Source organism: Sus scrofa, chromosome 9 (genome assembly GCF_000003025.6).
Source record: "Sus scrofa isolate TJ Tabasco breed Duroc chromosome 9, Sscrofa11.1, whole genome shotgun sequence".
NCBI classification, from domain to species: domain Eukaryota; kingdom Metazoa; phylum Chordata; class Mammalia; order Artiodactyla; family Suidae; genus Sus; species Sus scrofa.
Genome location: NC_010451.4, coordinates 56338822 through 56358436, shown reverse-complemented (window position 1 = coordinate 56358436; position 19615 = coordinate 56338822). Strand labels below are relative to the sequence as shown.

Here is a 19615-nt window from a genome sequence, read left to right as displayed (position 1 = left end):
GGAGCCCAGCAGGTATGCAAGGCCAGCCAAGTATCTTAAGAATCAAAACTTGAGACGCAACGTGGGTCTGATACTATAGGAAGTGTTCCAGGAACGGCAAGTAGCTTGGTGTGGCTGAAGAATGGGGTTCTTGAGGACTGGGTGGGGCAGGAAAAGTGTGTAAACCTGGGAACAGGAAGGAGGTAGATTGAGAAGGCCTGTGGCCCATGTGTGGGAATCTAGACATTATCTTACACCGGGAGCCCTCAAGGTATTTAAGCTCTGCGTTACATGTCCAGATACGTATTTTAGAAAGATTATTTTCAGGGCAGAGTAAAGAATGAATAGGAAGGAAGGCAAGAGGACAGGAGATAGATTATTAGGCTGTTGCAACACTGAAAGATCATGAGGGCCTGGATTGTGTGGATGTGACAACCAGCAACTGAAGATGCACTTAAAAACAACTGACAGAACATTTTAGATGGAAGCAGAAAGGGGAAAGAGGAGTTGAGGAAAGCTCCCAGGATTTTGAGGTGAGTGGTTGTGGTCCTAGTTTACCAGGAAGCACGGGAAAAGAGAATAAGTTCAAGATTAGGAGTGGGGAAGGCAAAAGGATGCATCTCAGCTTGAGATACCTGTGGGACATTTAGCTGATGAGGTCCTACTGGCAGGTGGAGCATAGTCCTTCGGGAGAGTGACCCAGGCTGAAGATGGGGTTAGAGAAACCTGTAATATGGATCATAATTGAAGCTATGGAGGAGAATACGATTTGCAGTAGAGAGAACACTGGGGCTACATTTTAGAGAAGGTCCGTATTTAATGTGCTGATAGAGGGAAAGTGTTAAAGGAGGAGGCAAAGAAGTTCTTGGAGAGTGAGGAGGAGAACTAGGAGAGGGCGGGTCACAAAGAGAGAGTTCCAGGAAGGAGTGGGTGGCCAATGATGTGGGGCACTGCAGGGAGGCCATGAGAAAGTCACTCGTAAGTGCAGCAAGAACTGAGGTGTGGGAGCAGAAGACCAAATGCAATAGATTTTGGAGTGGATGGTGAGAGACAACATGAGTCTAGACAACTCAAGAAGCTCAACCATGAGAGGAAGAAATGAGAACAATTGCTGGAGGAGTGTCCAGGCTGGATCAGCAGGAGCTTCTTGAGGCACAGCCCAGGCTCAGTGGCTCGGAGATATTGCCCTGAGGTCTGCACTCTCCATATCATCTACTTAACGAATGACAAAGAGAACCAGGGTCTCCCATCACCAAGTATGATGCAACATCACAGGTCTCTAAAAGGCCACTAGTATCCTCTAAGGCCTGAAGTTTCCATTTAAAATTGTATCTTTATCTTCTTTTAAAAAATGATTATTCCCATGTGGTTTATAGATTCAGTGAAATCCCAATCGAAGTCCCAGGGAGTTATTTTGTAGGTATCAGCAAACTGTTTCTAAAGTGTATATGGAGAGGCAAAACACCCAGAATAGCCAACCGAATATTGAAAGAGAGGAACAAAGAGACTACCTGATTTCAAGAGCTATTATAAAGCTTGATTTTAAAGGCAGTAATTAAGACAGTGTGATATTGACAAAAGAATAGACAAGTAGGGAGTTACCATTGTGGCTCATTGGGTTAAGAACATGGGTAGATCCAGGAGGATACAAGTTTGATCCCTGGCCTCATTCAGTGGGTCAGGGATCTGGTATTGCTACAAGCTGTGGTACAGGCCAGCAGCTGCAGCTCTGACTTGACCCCTAGACTGGGAACTTCCATATGCTGCAGGTGTGACCCTAAAAAAAGAAAAAAAAAAGAATATGCAAATAGACAAATGGAACAAAATAAGGAGAAATAGTCCCATTCAAATGTAATCAACTGATTTCTGATGAAGGTGCCAAGGCAATACAATAAAAAAAAAAAGATAGTCCTTTCATCAAATGATGCTGGAATAGCTGGTTATCCACATGTTAAAAAGAAAAAAAAAGAACCTAGACACAGAGCCTATACTATTTACAAAAAATCAACTCAAAACAGAACAGAGACCTAAATGTGAAATGCAAGTCTCCTAGAAAATGAAATAGGAGAAAATCTAGATAATCTTGGATTTGATGATGACTTTTTAGATACTCCACTAATAGCATGATCTATGAAAGAAATAACTGATAAGCTAGACTTGATTAAGACTTAACAACTTGGGGAGTTCCCTTCGTGGCACAGTGTCTGATGAATCCGACTAGGAACCATGAGGTTGCATGTTCGATCCCTGGCCTCGCTCAGTTGGCTAAGGATCCAGCATTGCCGTGAGCTGTGGTGTAGGTCGAAGATGCGGCTTGGATCTCGCGTTGCTGTGACTCTGGCGTAGGCTGGCAGCAATAGCTCCAATTAGACCCCTAGCCTGGGAACCTCCATATGCCGCAGGAGCGGCCCTAGAAAAGGCCAAAAGACCAAAAAAAAAAAAAAAAAAAAAAAAAAGCCTTAATAACTTGTTACAAAAGACATGACCAAGGAGTTCCCGTCATGCTGCAGTGGAAACGAATCCGACTAGGAACCATGAGGTTGTGGGTTCAATCCCTGGCCTTGCTCAGTGGGTTAAGGTTCCTGCGTTGCCATGAGCTGTGGTGTAGGTTGCAGATGTGGCTTGGATCCCAAGTTGCTGTGGCTATGGCGTAGGCCGGCGGCTACAGCTCTGATTCGACCCCTAGCCTGGGAACCTCCGTATGCCTCAGGAGTGGCCCAAGAAATGGCAAAAAGCCAAAAAAAAAAAAAAAAAAAAAAAAAAGACATGACCAAGAGAATGAGAATACAAGCCACGGACTGTAAGAAAAATATTAGCAAAGCACATCTGACAAGGGGTTGCTATCCAAGAAACACAACAAACTCTTAAAACTTAACAGTAAGAAAACAACCAACCAGATTAAAAATGAGCCGGAGATCTTAAACCATTCACCAGAGAAAATACACAGATGGCAAACATATGAAAAGATGCTTCACGTCATATGTCATCAGAGAAATGCAAATAAAAAGAACAAGGTACTACTACATGCCTATCAGTATGGTCAAAATCCAAAATACTATCAACAGCATATGCTGGCAAGGATGTGGAGAACAGGAGTTTCTTTCCTTACTGGTGGGAGTGCAGAATGGTACAGCCACCCAGGAAGACAGTTAGGCAGTTTCCCATAAAACTAAACATACTCTCACCCTACAATCAGCAATCATGCTCGTTAGTATTTACCTAAAGTTGAAAACTTATGTTCACACGAAACACTGTGCATGGGTAATTACAACAGCTCTATTCATAATTGCCAAAACTCGGAAGTAATCACGATGTCTTTCGTCAGGTGAACAGATAAACTGTGGTATATCCAGACACTGCAATATTATTCAGCAGCAAAAAGAAATGAGTTATCAAGAAGGAAGGAAAGCCAAGTTTGAGCAAAAATTGTGAGTTTAATTTTTTGGGGGGTGGGTGGGGGGAGCGCACCTGCAGCATATGGAAGCTCCCAGCCTAGGGGTCGAATTGGAGTTGCAGCTGCAGGCCTGTGCTGCAGCCAGAACAATGCCAGGTCCACTTCACATCCACAACCTATGCTGTGGCTTGTGGCAACGCCAGAGCCTTAACCCACTGAGAAAGGCCAGGGAGCGAACCCACATCCTCACAGACACTGTGTTGTGTTCTTAACCCACTGAGCCACAGTGGGAACTCCTTCGAGTTTAATGTTGATATGTTGGGTTTCTGATGCATTTCTCAGCAGCTAAGTATGGATGTTAGGTAGAGAGTTGGGTGCTATTTGAGGTTGTGGATTTTTATCAGATGGCCTAGGGAGTCTAGTTTATAGAGAAAATAGAGAGTATGCGTAGAACCTAGAGAGATGCAAGAATGTAACAGCCTTGATAGATGAGGATGCACCTGCAAAGGAACTCAAGAGAAAGATGCTGAAGAGGAAGAAGGGAAGAGTATGGTGTTGTGAGGTCCAAAAGAGAAAGGACTCAAGAATGGCCAACTATGCGGAAAGTTCAAGCAAGATGAGGACTGAGAGTTGTCCACTGGCTTCAGAGACATGAAAGTCACTGCTGTCCTCAATAAAAAACTGCTTCAGTGAAGTGACGGAGTAGAAGTCGACTGAACAGCAAGTGGGAAGTAAGAAAATGGAAATTGTGGATACAGGTAACTCTGTCAGGAAACGTGGCTGGGGAAGGGGAAGGGTCAGTAGCTGGAGACAGAGGTGTATTCAAAAAGGTCGTTTGTTTCTTAAGATGGAAGGGTTGATTTTTTTTTTTTTTGTCCTTTTTTTTGGGTCTTTTTTCTAGGCCCGCACCCGCAGCACATGGAGGTTCCCAGGCTAGGGGTCTAATCGGAGCTATAGCTGCCGGCCTACACCACAGCTCACAGTAACACCAGATCCTTAACCCACTGAGCAAGGCCAGGGATCGAACCTGCAACCTCATGGTTCCTAGTCGGATTCGTTAACCACTGCGCCACAACGGGAACTCAGGAGGAGTTGCTATTTGAATAGATTGAAGGAGCTTCTGCTCGAGATGGAATAGCAGTGACCAGATTTTCCCTCCTTCCTGAAACGGTAACAACAAAGAATATGACAAAAACATAGGAAACAAAATATGAGAAACAAGGACAGAGAGCCCTGAGAAATGGAAAGGAAATGAGGTGACCATGTAATGGCTCCAGTTTACTAATGAGAGAGAACTTCCAGGCTGTGGTTCAGGGACAGGGAATTCAGGCAACGCCAGGTGGGCTTCCTAAGTTGAAAAGACAAAGCAAATATTCTGGAGAAACCAGAGGCAGTCAGAGTTGTCAGGACAGAGTACCAATAAGTAGAATGCTGTTCAGAGGGAGAACGTCAGAAAGCTGCAGATGGCCCCCTTAAGTATTTGGCAGAATACTGATTATTTACAATAGTATCAGCATTATGAACTATTTGGGGATAAATATGATCAACAATATGAAAGACTTGGACACTGAAAATTATAAAATTGCTAAAAGAAATTGAAGAAGACAAATAAATAGACCTTATGCATGGGCGGGGAGAGTTAGTATGGTTAAGATGTCAGTTTTACCCAAATTGATCAGCAGATTAAATGTATTTCCAGTCAAAATCTCAACAATCTTTTCTTTAGAAATTAACAAGATGAGGAGTTCCCATAGTGGCACAGCGGAAACAAATCCAACTAGGAACCACGAGGTTTCCAGTTTGATCCCTGGCCTCACTCAGTGGGTTAACAATCCAGCATTGCCGTGAGCTGTGTGGGTTGAAGACACAGCTTGGATCCAGTGTTGCTGTGGCTGTGGTGCAAGACGGCAGCTGTAGCTCCGATTCGACCCCTAGACTGGGAACCTCCATGTGCTGCTGGTACGACCCTAAAAAAAAAAAAAAAAATTAACAAGCTGATTCTGAAATTCATATGGCAATTCAAAGGCCCAAAATAGCAAAACAAATTTTGCAGAGGAAGAAAAGAGTTGGAGGAAAAATGCTGTCCGATTTCACGACTTACTATAAAGCTACAGTAGTTAAAACAGTCTGGTATTGCCATGAACAGAGAAAATAGTTCAGTGAAACAGAGTCCAGACATATAAGTGAGTCTGGACAACTGATTTTTGACCCAAAAAAAATAGGGCACTTCAGTGGAATAAGGAAAATCTTTTCAATAAATGGATATGGAAAAATTGGGTATCCATGTGCAAAAGAGAGACAGAAGCAAAGAATAAAGAAAAGACAGAATTTTGGTCCATTCCTCATCCTTTATACAAAAAGGTACTCAAAAACCTGTTATAGACCTAAGTGTAAAATCTAAAAATACAAATTTCCAGAAGAAATATGGGAGAAAATCTGTGTGACCTTGGGTTAGGCAAAATTTTCTGAGATACGACACGAAAAGCACAATCCATAAAAGAACAAATTGATAAATTTGACAGCATCAAAATTTAAAGCTTCTGCTTCTCAAAAGGCACTGTTAGAGAATGAAAGGATAAGGCACAGTGTGTGGGGGAGAATGTTTGCAAAGAATATATCTGATAATGGGCTTGTACGCAGAATATAAAAAAAAAACTCAAAACAAAACAAAACTTGAGAAAACAAATAGCCCAGTTCAAAATGAGCAAAAATTTTGAACAGACATTCCACAGAAAAGATATAGAGATGGCAAATGAGCACATGAAAAGATGTTCAGCATCATTCGTCACCAGGGAAATGCTTATTAAAACCCCACTTAGAAGCCACAACAGCCTTATTCGAAAGACCAACAGTAAGAAGAGTGACCATTCTAAGTTAATGAAGCTGTGGAGGAATCAGATCTCTCACACGCTGCTAGTAGGGATGTCAAATGGTACAACACTTGGGAAAAGTATTTGTCATTTTCTTAAAAAAACTAAACATAAGCCTATCCTTACCTAGCCTTTCCTGGAGAAAGAAAGCAGACAGCCACACAAAGACTCGTACACTAATATTCTTACTGTTAGCTTTATTCGTAATAGAAACTCAGAACAACCCAAACGTCGATCATTGGGGTGAATGGATAAACAAATCTTGGTTTTTACACGTAATTGGAAAACTGCTCAGCAATACAAAAGAATAAAATATCTATGCTCAACATGGATGGATTTCAAAATAATAACCTGAGCGGAAGACAGGCAAAAGCAGAGTACATCTTGTATGATACCGTTTGCATAAATCTTTAGAAAACATAGACTAATCTACAGTGACTGACAGCAGATTGCGGTTGCCTGGGAAAGACGGAGAGGAAGAGGCTGGAGGAAAGGATTAGGAAGTGGACGACGAGCCCTTCTGGGGGGTGGACATGTTCACTGTCTTGATTGTGGTGATGGTTTTACATGTATAAACATACATCAAAACTTGCCAAGTTACACAATTTAGACAGGACTTTATTGCATGTCAGTTGTGCCTCAATGAAACTAATACTTCTGTGAGAGATCCAGAGATTATAGAGGAGGGAATGAGAAGGTCTGATCTATACGGAAAGTTTTTCCAAAGGTTGGAGGTCAGGCGTCCAAAACACAGGTCAAAGTCATTTTGCACACAGGCAAGGACACCCCTTTGATCACAGGAGGGAAAAAAGAGGGGCAGGGAACAGAAATATTTTGTAGGTTTGGCAGCAGAGAGTTAGGGGCAGGGTCCCATCTTGCGGCTTCTTTTTTGAATGAAAGGTGGGAGGCAAAATCACCTGCTGAGAGTGAAGTGGAGAAGGTTTGAAATAGTCACTGCAGATGTAATACAATGTGTTTAAAAGAAGGCAGAATGTTTTCCGGGGAGCACCAGAGGAGACTGTGTGGCATAAATAGACAGCGGTAACACTCAGCCTTCCATGGGATCTCCTCCAGCAGCAATCTGCTGCCCTTGTGTAGACAGACATGGAGGAAGTGGTTCAGTTGACGTGGGGTTGGCGATCTTGCTAGACAGCGATGACAGAAAGATAAACAGAAATGAAGTTCAGGATATTAATGGGGCGTGAAATCTTAGGTGAAAAAGGAGTGAAATTAAGAAAGGCGAAAGCTAATATTTTATGAGAAAATAAACCTATGAAATGGGGGTCCTGGTGGCATCTGAAAATAATTGTCAGGGAAATAGCTGAATTAAGAATGGGAAGAATTGGCGTTCCCATCGTGGCTCAGTGGTTAACGAATCTGACTAGGAACCATGAGGTTGCGGGTTCGATCCCTGGCCTTGCTCAGTGGGTTAAGAATCCGGCGTTGCCGTGAGCTGTGGTGCAGGTCGCAGATGTGGCTTGGATCTGGTGTGGCTGTGGCTGTGGCTGGCAGCTACAGCTCGGATTAGACCCCTAGCCTGGGAACCTCCATATGCCGTGGGTGTGGCCTAAAAAGACAAAAAAAAAAAAAAAAAGGGAAGAATTGAATGCTGTGATCAGAGAGCAGAAAAGTAAATGCCTGAATTAGTCATGTTCAAGGTAGGTAGGTTTGGGATGGTAACACAGTTCACAGTGTGACTGTTAAATTGGACGCCAAGGGGACTTGGAAAGGGAACTTGAGAAAGTCTCTCTAGATGTGCCAATGGGAAGATTGTCTGGACTTTGCTGATTGCATCACTGGAGCATCATTTCACATGTTCTCTGTTCCTTTGTGTCCTGTAAATTGATATTTTGATGTAGAAGCTTAATCCGGTTCAGGATTGTTTGTATGTTTTTTCTTTTGCAAAACTCTTTCCTTTTATCAAGACAAATGCAATGTCTGGTCGTGTCTTATTCTGTGGTGCTAACGTACACGGGTGATCGTCACTGAGATTTGCTAATTCCGTGAGGTTTGGAGTGGTGACCTTCTAAATCAGTCATCCTTTGTTCCCTTATGATTTTCTATAAAGAGAAACTCCCCTCATCAGTTATTTAGTTACCTGGTGGCACAGTTCACAGAGGGTAAATGCTTGACGTTTTCTCTTTTATTTACCAGTTTTCAAAATCACAAGTTGGTTTCCTAGCATCCCTCCAAAGGTGATGAACTCATTTTACTTTTAAAAGGCTGAACACGTAGACTGATACATTTGATGCCTTTCAACCCATTGCAGTTGTTATTCTCACCAACACTTGGTTGTCCCATTTGTAATCAGCGGAGGCCTCTTCAAGTTAGCACCTGTGTCCCTTACATCCTTTTGACACAACCTCACGGTGTTTAATAGTTCCACTGCCTTCTGGTGCAAGACAGACTTATGTAATCCCTGCTGCAAACCTGGAACGAGCCATTTCCAAGGAGTCCTGGTTCCTTTTAGTGGGAAATAAAATATAGAGACCATCATCTAGGTGCCTGGAGTTTCCATTGCCACTGGGTTGTTTTTTGGTTCTTTTCCAAAGGCAGAGCTTAGAAACTCTTTTCTTTTTTTAAGATAAAAATACATCAAGAGTTCATCCTGATATAAATCACTTTAACATTCATGGAAACAAAACATCCAATTTACAAATACATTGCAAGTTTGAAAAAAGAGATGGAGGGGAAACCTATAGATATAAAACAACCAGCTCTTTAGCTTGGACTTAAGACCTCGGCTCTGGCCAAAACCCAGCTTCACTTCCCTACCTCATCTTCCAGAATTGAGACAGCTGCATCTTGAAGTCCAGATGGCAACAAAAGCAAGAATCAAAATATCCTGGAGTTCCCTGGTGGTCTAGTAGTTAAAAGATCCAGCGTTGTCACTGCTGTGGCTTGGGTCACTGCTGTGGCTCAGGTTCCATCCCTGGAATGGGAACTTCTGCATATGCCATGGGCGCAGGGGGAAAAAAAAGAATCACAATATCCTTACCAAAACTATTAAATTTCACTCCTTAATTTTATTGACACAAATATGATTCAGAAAATACCAAGATTCCCAAATGTGACTGGGTTTGAAGAACATCTGAGGGATTTAACTGGATGATGGATGCCAGTGTTAAATCTGGGAAATGCAGTTTCTTGCACAAGCCTGAAGAGATATATATATATATATTAAGTATGGCTTAGGAAATATGGACACCCCAAACTCCACTTTGGACATAAAAAGATTTTACCTTGGTCTAGAGTAAAAGAATAGAGCGTGGGATGGAGACTGGGTTTTGACTTTTGTTAAAGCCATGCTGCTATTAAATAATTAGGTAGTATGAAAGGCTTGCATGCTCCTATTTATGTGCACAGTGGAAGGAGCCCCCAGGTTCTATTATGAACCCTCTTCGTATTGTTTAGGCAGCACTGATTTAGTGCTGACTTACTCTGGACGAAGATTTCTATTGATAAGCCTTCACTACCCCCTTGGGAGCTAAATTATCTCCAAGATTTTGCACTGGATTTGCTGAAAGTAATCAACTTGTGCCAGTGTAGTGATGGATAGGAAACTACACCAAATCCAAGATAATCACTAAATCTTGCTTATTAGGTAAAAAGGTTAAAAGCTGGACATTTCTCTTCACATATTCCCATTCACCAAAAGAGAGTCAGGTTCTTTTAGCCACAAGAATATGACCTCAAATAACTTTAAATTAATGCTTTTGGCTTCAGCACATGTAAACTAATATGTAAAAATTTTAAAGATCCACTGAGCATTTTTTGGTAAATCTTGCAAGTTAAAAAAAAAATGAGGTAACTTGAACATTGGAAACTCGCCTGAATTGAGCTCAGAAAAATTCTCTCATGCTATTTTTGTAAATACTTTCTTTTTCACCTTTGTGAATAAAGCTAGCTTTGAGGCACACTCTGTGTCAGCCAGTATTTTAAATAGTTAGAACCTGACACAGTCTAAAACCAGCTTGATTCTGCAAAGTAGGTCTTGTACAGCTCCCTCTGTGCAGAAGCTTTTTTTTTTTTTTTTTTTAGACATGCACATTCATTGACTTCTTTGATTGCCGTGACCATACACTGCTGTTTCAGGGTCCAGACAGGCACAGTAGCCTTGATAACAAATGCAAATATTTGCCATCCTTAGAAAGCAGTACAAAACAACCAGCTCCAGCACAGCTCCAGCGTTTGTGTGTGTGAATGAACACTCCTTGCTTATTTGCATGTTGAATTGGATTGTCTGGATTGTCATTGTGTCTGTGTAACTGTGCTTTGAGTCATGGTGTACTTCTCATATTATGGAATTTATTTGCATGGAACACATACTGCCAGTAAAAAGAAATAAACGGCTGAAGGAGAAATCAAGAGGAGGAGGCTGGGGAGGAAAAGGAAGACTAGCCCCGGGCCTGTGAGGGGTCGCAGCATGGTGACCTAGGGCCAGAACCAGGGCTCCAAAACTGGCCTGGACCTCAGAGGTCACCCAGGACTGCTGAGAAAGAGCAGCATCCTTGTCTGGAGCTAGAACAGAGGCCTCACTACTCCAGGCAGCCCCTACCAGGGGTCTCCCAGCTTCTTCTCTGCCCCTCCAGCTTTGCGGTGGAAGCCCGCCAGCCATGCTCACCACTCCATAGGGAGGACGCTGTGCTGTGGCTGGGCCCCAGACATGACCCCTCCCACTGAGCTCCTTCCAGATACTAGCACCCTTCCAACGTCCCTGGGATAACCCAGGTACCCCAGCTATTTTCCCAGCTATTCCCAAGCCTCTGGAAACACAACAGAAGGTGGGGCGGGGGGAGTAGCGAGTGTCATTGCAGGTATAGGAGCATAGATGGAGGGCTTGATCTTTCACACTTGAGGGGCAGACTGAGGTCTGTTTCCTGAACCCCACCGTGAGGGCCTGCTTTGAAAAGTACCCCAGTTAGAGCTGTGTGGGAGCAGAGGTGCTGAGGGACACGGGGGTCTGCTGACCTCAGACCAGGCTCAGTCGTCTCAGCCTCCTTAGACGTAAGCACAGGCCAAGGTTGGGGGTGAGAAGGACACCCAGCTGTGTTAGGGGAGTGGTGCCAGGGACCTTACCACGTTAGCTCCGCTTCCCCATCTCTGAGTGGAGATGCTAATAGTGCCGCCTCCACGGGGCTGCCTGTAGAGGTGTTGGATGTGATGATGTAAACAGACCTCCTTGTGGGGCGTGGCGTGTGGGTCAGAGTGCAGAGAAAGACACGGGACCAGGGTCTGCCCTCTGGACCGGGCTGCATGTGTGTTTAAAGAGCCAGGTATTAGGGAAGAAGGTACACATGGAGGAGGGGAGCCTGGGCAGGACCAGCACGCCGACCAAGGATCCCCCAGGGGAAAGACTCAACCGACAGGCCTTGGGCTTCTTGGCCACCACTCAAGGCAGGTGCTCGCAGCTGAGACAGAGTGAACTCCAGACCCCCGTCCCGCAGGCTTGATGACACACATCTTGATGGACGGGGTGAGCTCCAGGCAGCTCCAGGCCCTGGCTACATTCTTGAGCTGCAGGAGAGGCTGCCCTCTGGTTTCGGTTGTTCCTGGCCTCCTCACTGACCTGGGGCACTGTTTCCTCGTCCTCTCCTCTCCCTCATCCCTCCCCACCTTCTGTTTAAAGCATGTTTAAAGGGTTTTGTCAGTAAACGACCTTATCCATAAAGCAGGGGTAATGACAGTTTGCAGAGTTAAATGGGCACTTCATTGGGTGTCTAATAAATCTGCAGCCAGAATAAACAGAAGGGAAGAGGGTTTGGGAAGGAAAGGAGGTCAGGTATGAAAGGAGCCTGTCACGGCGATTTACCAGCCCCGCTGGCCGCACCCTCCTGGCCACCGATGACCCAGTGCCCACAGCTGAATGGGTGCACAGCTGGCTGGGCACACACGGAGGCAGGAGAGGAGGCAGGGTGGACCACGCACCCACCGCCCACTGGAGAGGCAAGTGCAGGAGGCAGGGAGGCCGAAACAGGCTGGTGCTGAGTCCCATCCCTTTCAGGATCCACACCCAGATTACAGGCGATGTTACCAGGACCTTTCGGCCGCCCCAAACCACCCTCCACCCAGGATTTGGGCGACTATCTGGGATTAGAGGTATATTCAGGTGACTTATCGAACACCTGTTGTTCCAGTGTTAATCAGCCTTCCAGGTGCACAAGGGGCCAAGCTGAGGGATTAACCCTCTCTTGGCAGCCCAGCCTGATGAGGACATCGTGGGGGTGTATCTTCATGAGTCACCTTCCTTGCCCTAAAAGAACACCATCTCAGAGCAGAGCAGTGTAAATACCACAAAAATCTAGCTGCAACCCCTGCCCTCACTCCGAAACTCACTGAAGTGTAAGTGTCTCCAGCAGGATGTTAGCTTATTTGAGGGCAGAAGGCACAGTGTTCCTTGGCCCCCTTCCGCCTCCCCTGCCCTTAGCACCAACACAGGGCATAGGGGACACCGGGAAAGTGCCTGCTGACTTAATTGGAGCTGATGCTGCTGGTGGCCCTGGAAGGCTGGGTGTCTTGCTTTCTGGGGCCCAGGACTGTGCCAGCTTCCAATGTGGCTGCAAGAGGGGCTGCCATCTCCCCCAGCCTCCCCTCTGTAGGCAGAAAGGGTATGTCTGGCTACTGCCCTTCCCGAGGCTTTAGACTTGGCTCCAGTGCTCAGAGCTGAGCCCTGGTGCAGCTGCCCCCTCCCTCACCATCATCCAGGACTAACTAAGCCCCCCTGTGGCCACCTCTGAACTTTGCCTCATGAGGCCGGTCACACTGCCTCACCAGGCTGCCATCAGCTACAAATATGGTTCAGGTCTAGACAGGATTTTTTTTTTTTTTTTTTTTTTTTTTTTTGGCTGTCCCATGGCATATGGAGTTCCTGGGCCAGGGATAGGACCTGAGCCGCAGGTGCTGCCTAAGCTGTAGCTATGGCAATATTGGATCCTTAACCCACAGTGTGGGGCCAGGAATTGAACCTGCATCCTAGCACACCCAAGTCGCTGCCGATCCCATTGCACCACAGCAGGAACTCCTAGACAGGATTTTAATTCTGTTTTAGATAAGCACTTCAGTAGAAGTCTTCCTCCCCAGCTGCTGGCTGCAGTCCCCACCCCTGTGATCTCCTTGAAGGAAATCTGAAGGCAGCTTCTGCAGCGCCTGTCACCCCTTTCCCCCTAAGAGTTATCAAGTTAGAGGGTGAACTGACCCTGGGCCTTGAGGGCCTCCACGTGTAGGCTCCCATCACCCTCCACACTCTCCCTGGGAAGTGGCTGGGCACTGCTTCCATTGGGTGATGGGACAGAGCTTTTTGCTCTGCTTTCTCCCTTGTCTCTGAAATGTGCAGGCGACCTCAGGCCCCACAGTCGGTGAACGTGGCGCCAACAGTGGTCAGTGACCTGGAGAGCTTTTTGTGGCCATGAGCTGGACCCGCCCTACTGCTGAGAACTCAAAATCTCTGGGCCAGGAACAGTGTCGGCAGGAGATCAGGAGCGTCTGTGGGCCGCAGGAGCCTCTGCGCAGAGAAAGAAACTGGGAACACAGAAACTGAACAACAGCCTCAAGGAATTTACACTCTAGCAGGGAACCACAACAAAACTGTGTGCTCTTGGAGGTAATGGCAGGACCGCAGTGATGATGGCAAACCGATGCCCTAAGAGGAAGCATCCGGAGGGAAGAACAGGTTAGACTGGAGCGGAGGTGAGGTTAGCTAAGGAACAGCAGGAGGTGGCTTCAAACTCATGCTGAGCAGGGTAAGCGGGAGGGAGCTGGGGCAGGGAGGAAAAGGGCATTGTCTCCTGGGCACAGAGCAGGAGCGGAAGAGTCAACAGAGGAGGGAGAAGCCTCTGGAGAAACCTGGAAGAGGCACCATGGCAAGGGCAGCAGGGAGGGGCAGGTCTGTATCGACACAGAGCAGTGGCAGCTCCTTGCAGGGGTGGCAAACAGGCAATTCAGTGCAGAGACATCCTGAGAGATAGGTGTGCTGTGTATGTGTGTGCATATGTGTGCAAAGCACATTTCAACTTTTTAGCCCCAATACTTCCTGCTCTGCAAATGTGATGGGGGTGAGATTTAGGCGGCACCTGCAGAAAACTGCCAGAGGATCAATCAGGCAGTCACCTGGTGGCTGATCCAGGCAGGATCACTGTTGGGGACACCCCTGGGCACAGTCTTTAACATGGTCCCGCTCATTTTCTGCTGAGTGGATGTCTCGTGACTAGGCTGACAGAGCACAGCTTGTTGAGGAAAGAGCTTCATGGCCGTCAGTCCAGCTCCGGCCCAGGCCCGGCCCAGGGTGCAGGGCCAGACCGGGTAGAATGAAGTTGAAAGGTCATGGAAGGGCAGGGGAACTCTAACAACTTGAAGGGCAGGTCACTGAGGACCCCAGATCCCCCCCACCCCAAGATAGTTCTAGAACTGCCCAGTCTCAAACATGAAACCACCCCCATTTAAGGCTGATTTCTGATAGATCTGTTGAGACTACTTTGAGGGCTAGAAGCATGAGACCTATTTGGGGATTGTCTGAGTCAGGCTGGGTGAGTGTTGGCTCAGCAAAACTTTGTAGACAGTGGAGAAGAGAATCAGGGGGCACCGTGCCCCCAACACAAACACAAGTGCAGGCATTCTGAGGGTCTGGGACCTGCCCCAGGAATCCAGGTGGAGGTAGCTGTGTCACCAGGGAGGCCCGTCCGTATCCCGCCTTAGGACAAAGCTGAGTGCAGGAGGCAGACTGCTGCTGGAAGCTTACCCTCCAGCCCCCGCAAAGAGGCGCAGACCAGTTTCCAAGGAGGGGAGAGAAGGCAGGCTCACAGGAAGGCTGTCTGCAAGGACTCAGACCCCTGGGCCTCATTCTCAGTGTGGCTCCTGACCAGCTACACAGCCCAGGGTTAGACCCTTAACCTCACTCTGATTAATGGGCATCCCGTAAAACTGGAGGAAACAGCCCATTTCTCAGCCCTCGGGGCAGCATCAGCTCAGAGTTCTCGGAAGAGGGCTCTCCAGTCATCACAGAGGAAGCTGGAGTCCCTTGTGGTCCCTTTGCCTTGGCCCTGTCCCCTCCTCTGGAAAACAAAAAGCAGCAGGTGACCAGACCTTAAAATAAACCTCTGAACCCTCAGGGTCATCATTCTGGATGCCAGAGAAAAGAGAATGCTTTTGTTTAGCAAGGTCCTTAAAATTAGGTGACTGTTGAGCACCAGCATCCAGAGGCCTCCAAGAAATCAGGAAATGGTGCCCCTAGGAAATATGCAGAGTTGGTTTCTGGTGCTGGTCGCAAGTCTCGGGAACAGGAGGGAAAAGGGAAGGATGGAGGTGGAGGAGGAGCAGGGCTTGGCCACCTGCATTGGAAAGGCCCATCTTTGAGGCACAGGATGGAATTCTACAGAGCTGAGGCCAGAGGACAAGCCCAGAGCCTGTACGTGTAGGTAACCTTGGGCTTGGGGCTTCCAAAGCAGGAGGAAAGGTCATCCAAGCCCTTAAAACTCCCCACCGATCCCTTCAACCCTTAGGGCCAAGAAACAATACCAAAGCTGGCAGGCCAGGAACTCAGCCTGGGTCAGAAAGAGTGCCCAGAACCAGGGCTCAAGAAACCTGAGCGTGTGTGCATGGATCTCTGCCTGTGCAATGACGGTCCCTATCAGACCGAGAGAAGGACAGTGTGAGAGCCCAGGGCCAGAGACCGAAAACCATCATAGGGAAACAGCTTCCAAACAAGGCCTTTGTTGGGGGGCCGGGGGCGGGGGGAAGTGGTGCGTAGGACAGCCTAGTTCCTCAGGAGGAGACGTAGCTGGCAGAGACCCACCTGCTCACCTGGCAGTTGTGACACAACTGTAGGCAGATCATAAAACTGTGTGTGGGGTGGGCTGCAGGTGAGGGAGATGGCGTTCCACAGGCACAGCGCAAGAAATCCTGCAGACAGCTGGGTGTGGTCTGCACAGACTGGTTCTCAGAGACCAAATCCTTACCTCCTTTGTCTATTCACAAGAGTGAAAAAAGAGACTGCTTTCTCTTTGTTGATTTCAACGGCCAAGGGAAGGAAGGCACTGCCTTAGCAAAGTCAAAATTGCAGTCACTATCCGTGGTAATGGAGCCAGATTACTAAAAGCAAGCAGATCATTCCAGTTTAACTTTAACAAAAATTATATGATTTGTTCTATAGAATTAGTGACAGGCTTGTCCTCCTAGTTGAGGCTGTTATTAAAGTCAGTTTATATTTCCAAAGCCCACAATTGGGAATTCCTGAGTAATGCGTGATTGGCAAGCCACAAGATGAGCACTCTGCCCCATAGGACATCACAAGTGACCATGTCAGGTAAATGGTGACAAAGACACCTGATCTGTGGGCTCAGGCCTCTGGGCTGGTCTGCAGGACAGTCAGACCAGACAAGAAACGGGAGTCAGAGTTCTCACTTTTGGAAGTCTGGAACCTACTTCTTTCCTGGCCTTATTAAAAGTGGGACATCTTTTTATAAGTTTACAATCACAGAACACATCGAGTCAAGTAGTCCTCAAATTTTCTTTTGTTAAAATTTGCATTGGAGTTCCCATCGTGGCTCAGTGGTTAATGAATCCAACTAGGAACCATGAGGTTGCAGGTTTGATCCCTGGCCTCATTTAGTGGGTTAAGGATCCAGAGTTGCCTCATTTAGTGGGTTAAGGATCCAGAGTTGCCGTGTAGGTTGCAGACTTGGCTCTTTTCTGGCATTGCTGAGGCTGTGGCATAGGCCAGCGGCTATAGCTCTGATTAGACCCCTGGCCTGGGAAGCTCCATATGCTGCAGGTACGGCCCTGAAAAGAAAAAAAAAAAAAAAAAAAATTGCATCCAAGTAGCTACTTAATACAGAAAAATACACACGAACCAATAAAACTGGTTCCTTTTATTGGTTGGAGAATGGAGGGGAGGGAAGCAAGACTTTTTACATAGCTTTGGCTTTTGAAACCTATGAATTTATTATCTCTTCGAGAAAGCAAAACACTTTTTAAAGCTGGAAGCTCACCATGTAAAGTGGCCACAACAGAGCCACCTGAGCAGGAGGTGGCTGGGGGTGGGGGGTGGGGGGGAACACAGAGCCCGGTTCCATTTGCTCTGCATTTGGACACCGGTGGCCTGGCCCAATCTTCAGTGTTCTATCTGGGGAAATTAAAGCCCAGGGAGCCAGGCCACCTCTGGGTTTCTCTTTCCATAGGCCATATTCAAGAAGAAACAATACACCCAGCCCTTTTGAAAGATTTATTTTTAATTAAAAAATAAAAGTCATTTTAACACATCTGCATCAGCCATCTTTAGGGATGGCAACGTAATGAAGCAGGGAAAACAGGGTTCATCAGTCGTGGGATCGCCTGGCCCTCTTATAATGGGTACAAAGGCACTCGTGTCTTCAAACAAACAAACTTTATTCTATTAACTCAGAACTCCCTTCCCCCAACTCTTATTGGCCCGCCCTCACCAACCCCTCCCCCCAAAAAAAACAACCACAAACATTAAATTCTCTCTTAAAACTACAGAAGTAAGTGCTGAGTCAGCAAGGCGCCTGGGCTGCCGCCCTCTCCTCCATCTCTCTCTGCTTTGATGACTGGCTGCTCAGAAGCTGGCGGGGGAGCGGGACATTCTCCCAGCGCCAGGTGCTGGGACCTGGGACAGCCCCGTGGCACCACCCAGCTGGGGCTGGCAGTTCCAAGGCACTGTGTCCCTTAGTCAAGGGTATCTGTGGCTAAAGCAGCCTTTCAGGAAGAGCAGGCAGAGGTGAGCAAGACTTCCTCAGATGCTCAGTGAGACCTGTGGATGGGAGCGGGGAGCTGGCAGTGGTCTTCTCCCCGGGTCGCCGGCTCCGGAAGCTTTCCTCTCCCGGTTCTCCCTGCCATCTCTCCTTCCCTTCTTCCCAGTCTCCCCCTTCCCCCCCAGAGAGTTTTCTTTTAGCTTGATGGCGGGGGTTCTGAAGAGGCTACTGGCAATGCCTGGGGCTGGCCTGGGGACCGGTCCCCCTCTACGGCGACACCGCGTGCTTTTGGCTCCTGTGTGTCACAGAGCCCCTCCTGGGCCTGGGAGGGCTCCTGGCCCTCCTGGCTCTGGGCCTGGCTGTTCAGCTTCTCTTCAGCCTCAATCTCTTCTGACGTGGGGATGGAGTTCTTCTTGGGACGACCTTTGGGTTTTGTGGGGGCTTCCTGTCCACCTTTAAGAACCTGCATGAGAGAAGAACAGTCATCACATCTAAGACATAACTCCTTCCCTCCACTTTCCTACCCCCGCGGCCTCCCTAAACCATTGCTTGCCAGCCATGTGTAACTTGGATATCTCAGCTAAGACAGTGTGTCTCCTGGGAGCCTTCCCTGACCTCCCAAGTCTAAGTTCATGTGCCCTGTGAGCAACCCAGCAGAGCACTTTTCATAAACCACTGTCACTGCCTGCTTAGCTACCTGTCCCTCCCACCCAGCCCTTCACATGGCAGGCATTCAGCAACTGTCATTGAATGAACTAACCATCCCCAGCATATCTTTCCACAGGATTGAAAGGAGATATACAGTAAGCAAAATAATAGCAACCCAATGGCTTTCACTGATTTCAAACGACTCGCACATTTATTATCCCAATTTGTGACTTACATAAGAATCCCATGAGGTAGGCAGGGATAAATTTTAAAGTACTTATATGTTTACTTTGGGGTAAAACAGACATGTCTTCCTCCATTGGCTCTGAACCCTGGCTGGTGCAGCTGCTGATTTTCTGGGCAGCTCACGAGAAGGGCTTCAGGAAGACCTGGATTAGCACAGGTAATTAGGAGTGGGATATATTTTTGCCACTTACTTACACACCTACGGTAATTTGATAATCTTAGCTTCTGCCTTTGAATGAAAGCTCCTCAAATGTAAATCCTACATCTGTTTCTTGCTTTGTGCCGCAAGCATCTAACTTCCAGCTTACTTGTTTTCTTTCTTTCTTTTTTTTTTTTTTTTTTTTTTTTTTTTTTGCTTTTTAGGGCCACACCTGAGGCATGTGGGAGTTCCCAGGCTAGGGGTTAAATTGGAGCTGCAGCTGCTGGCCTACACCACAGCTCACAGCAATGCCCAATCCTTAACCCACTGAGCAAAGCCAGGGATCAAACCCACATCCTCATGGATACTAGTTGGATTCATTTCCACTGAGCCACAAACTTTCTATGCAGTCACTAAATATTTACTGATTACGGCTCTTCTTCTAAGAGCAGCAAAGGACCTCCAGGTACTGAACTGTAAGGATGAACGTAGTAACTCAACAACCGTAAATTCTTTTTCTGAACAGCTTTATTGAGATGTTATTTGCACACCACACATTTCATTCATTTACAGGGCACAATTTAGTGATTTTCCAGTGCAGTCCCAGAACTGTGCAGCTCTCATCAGAATCCAATTT

General features: G+C 46.8%; 2 protein-coding genes across 5 annotated transcripts in view; one reads left to right on the top strand and one right to left on the bottom strand.

The window, feature by feature from the left end:
• Positions 1-19615, top strand: part of LOC100516455 — a 136919-nt gene that overhangs the window by 100229 nt on the left and 17075 nt on the right. The window lies entirely within an intron of this gene.
• Positions 17445-19615, bottom strand: part of BARX2 (BARX homeobox 2) — a 79599-nt gene continuing 77428 nt past the window's right edge. The window contains exon 4 of the mRNA XM_003130069.6: positions 17445-18408. Coding sequence (XP_003130117.3) covers positions 18142-18408 — 267 coding nt within the window. The 3' untranslated portion in view covers positions 17445-18141. The remainder of the gene's footprint in view (positions 18409-19615) is intronic.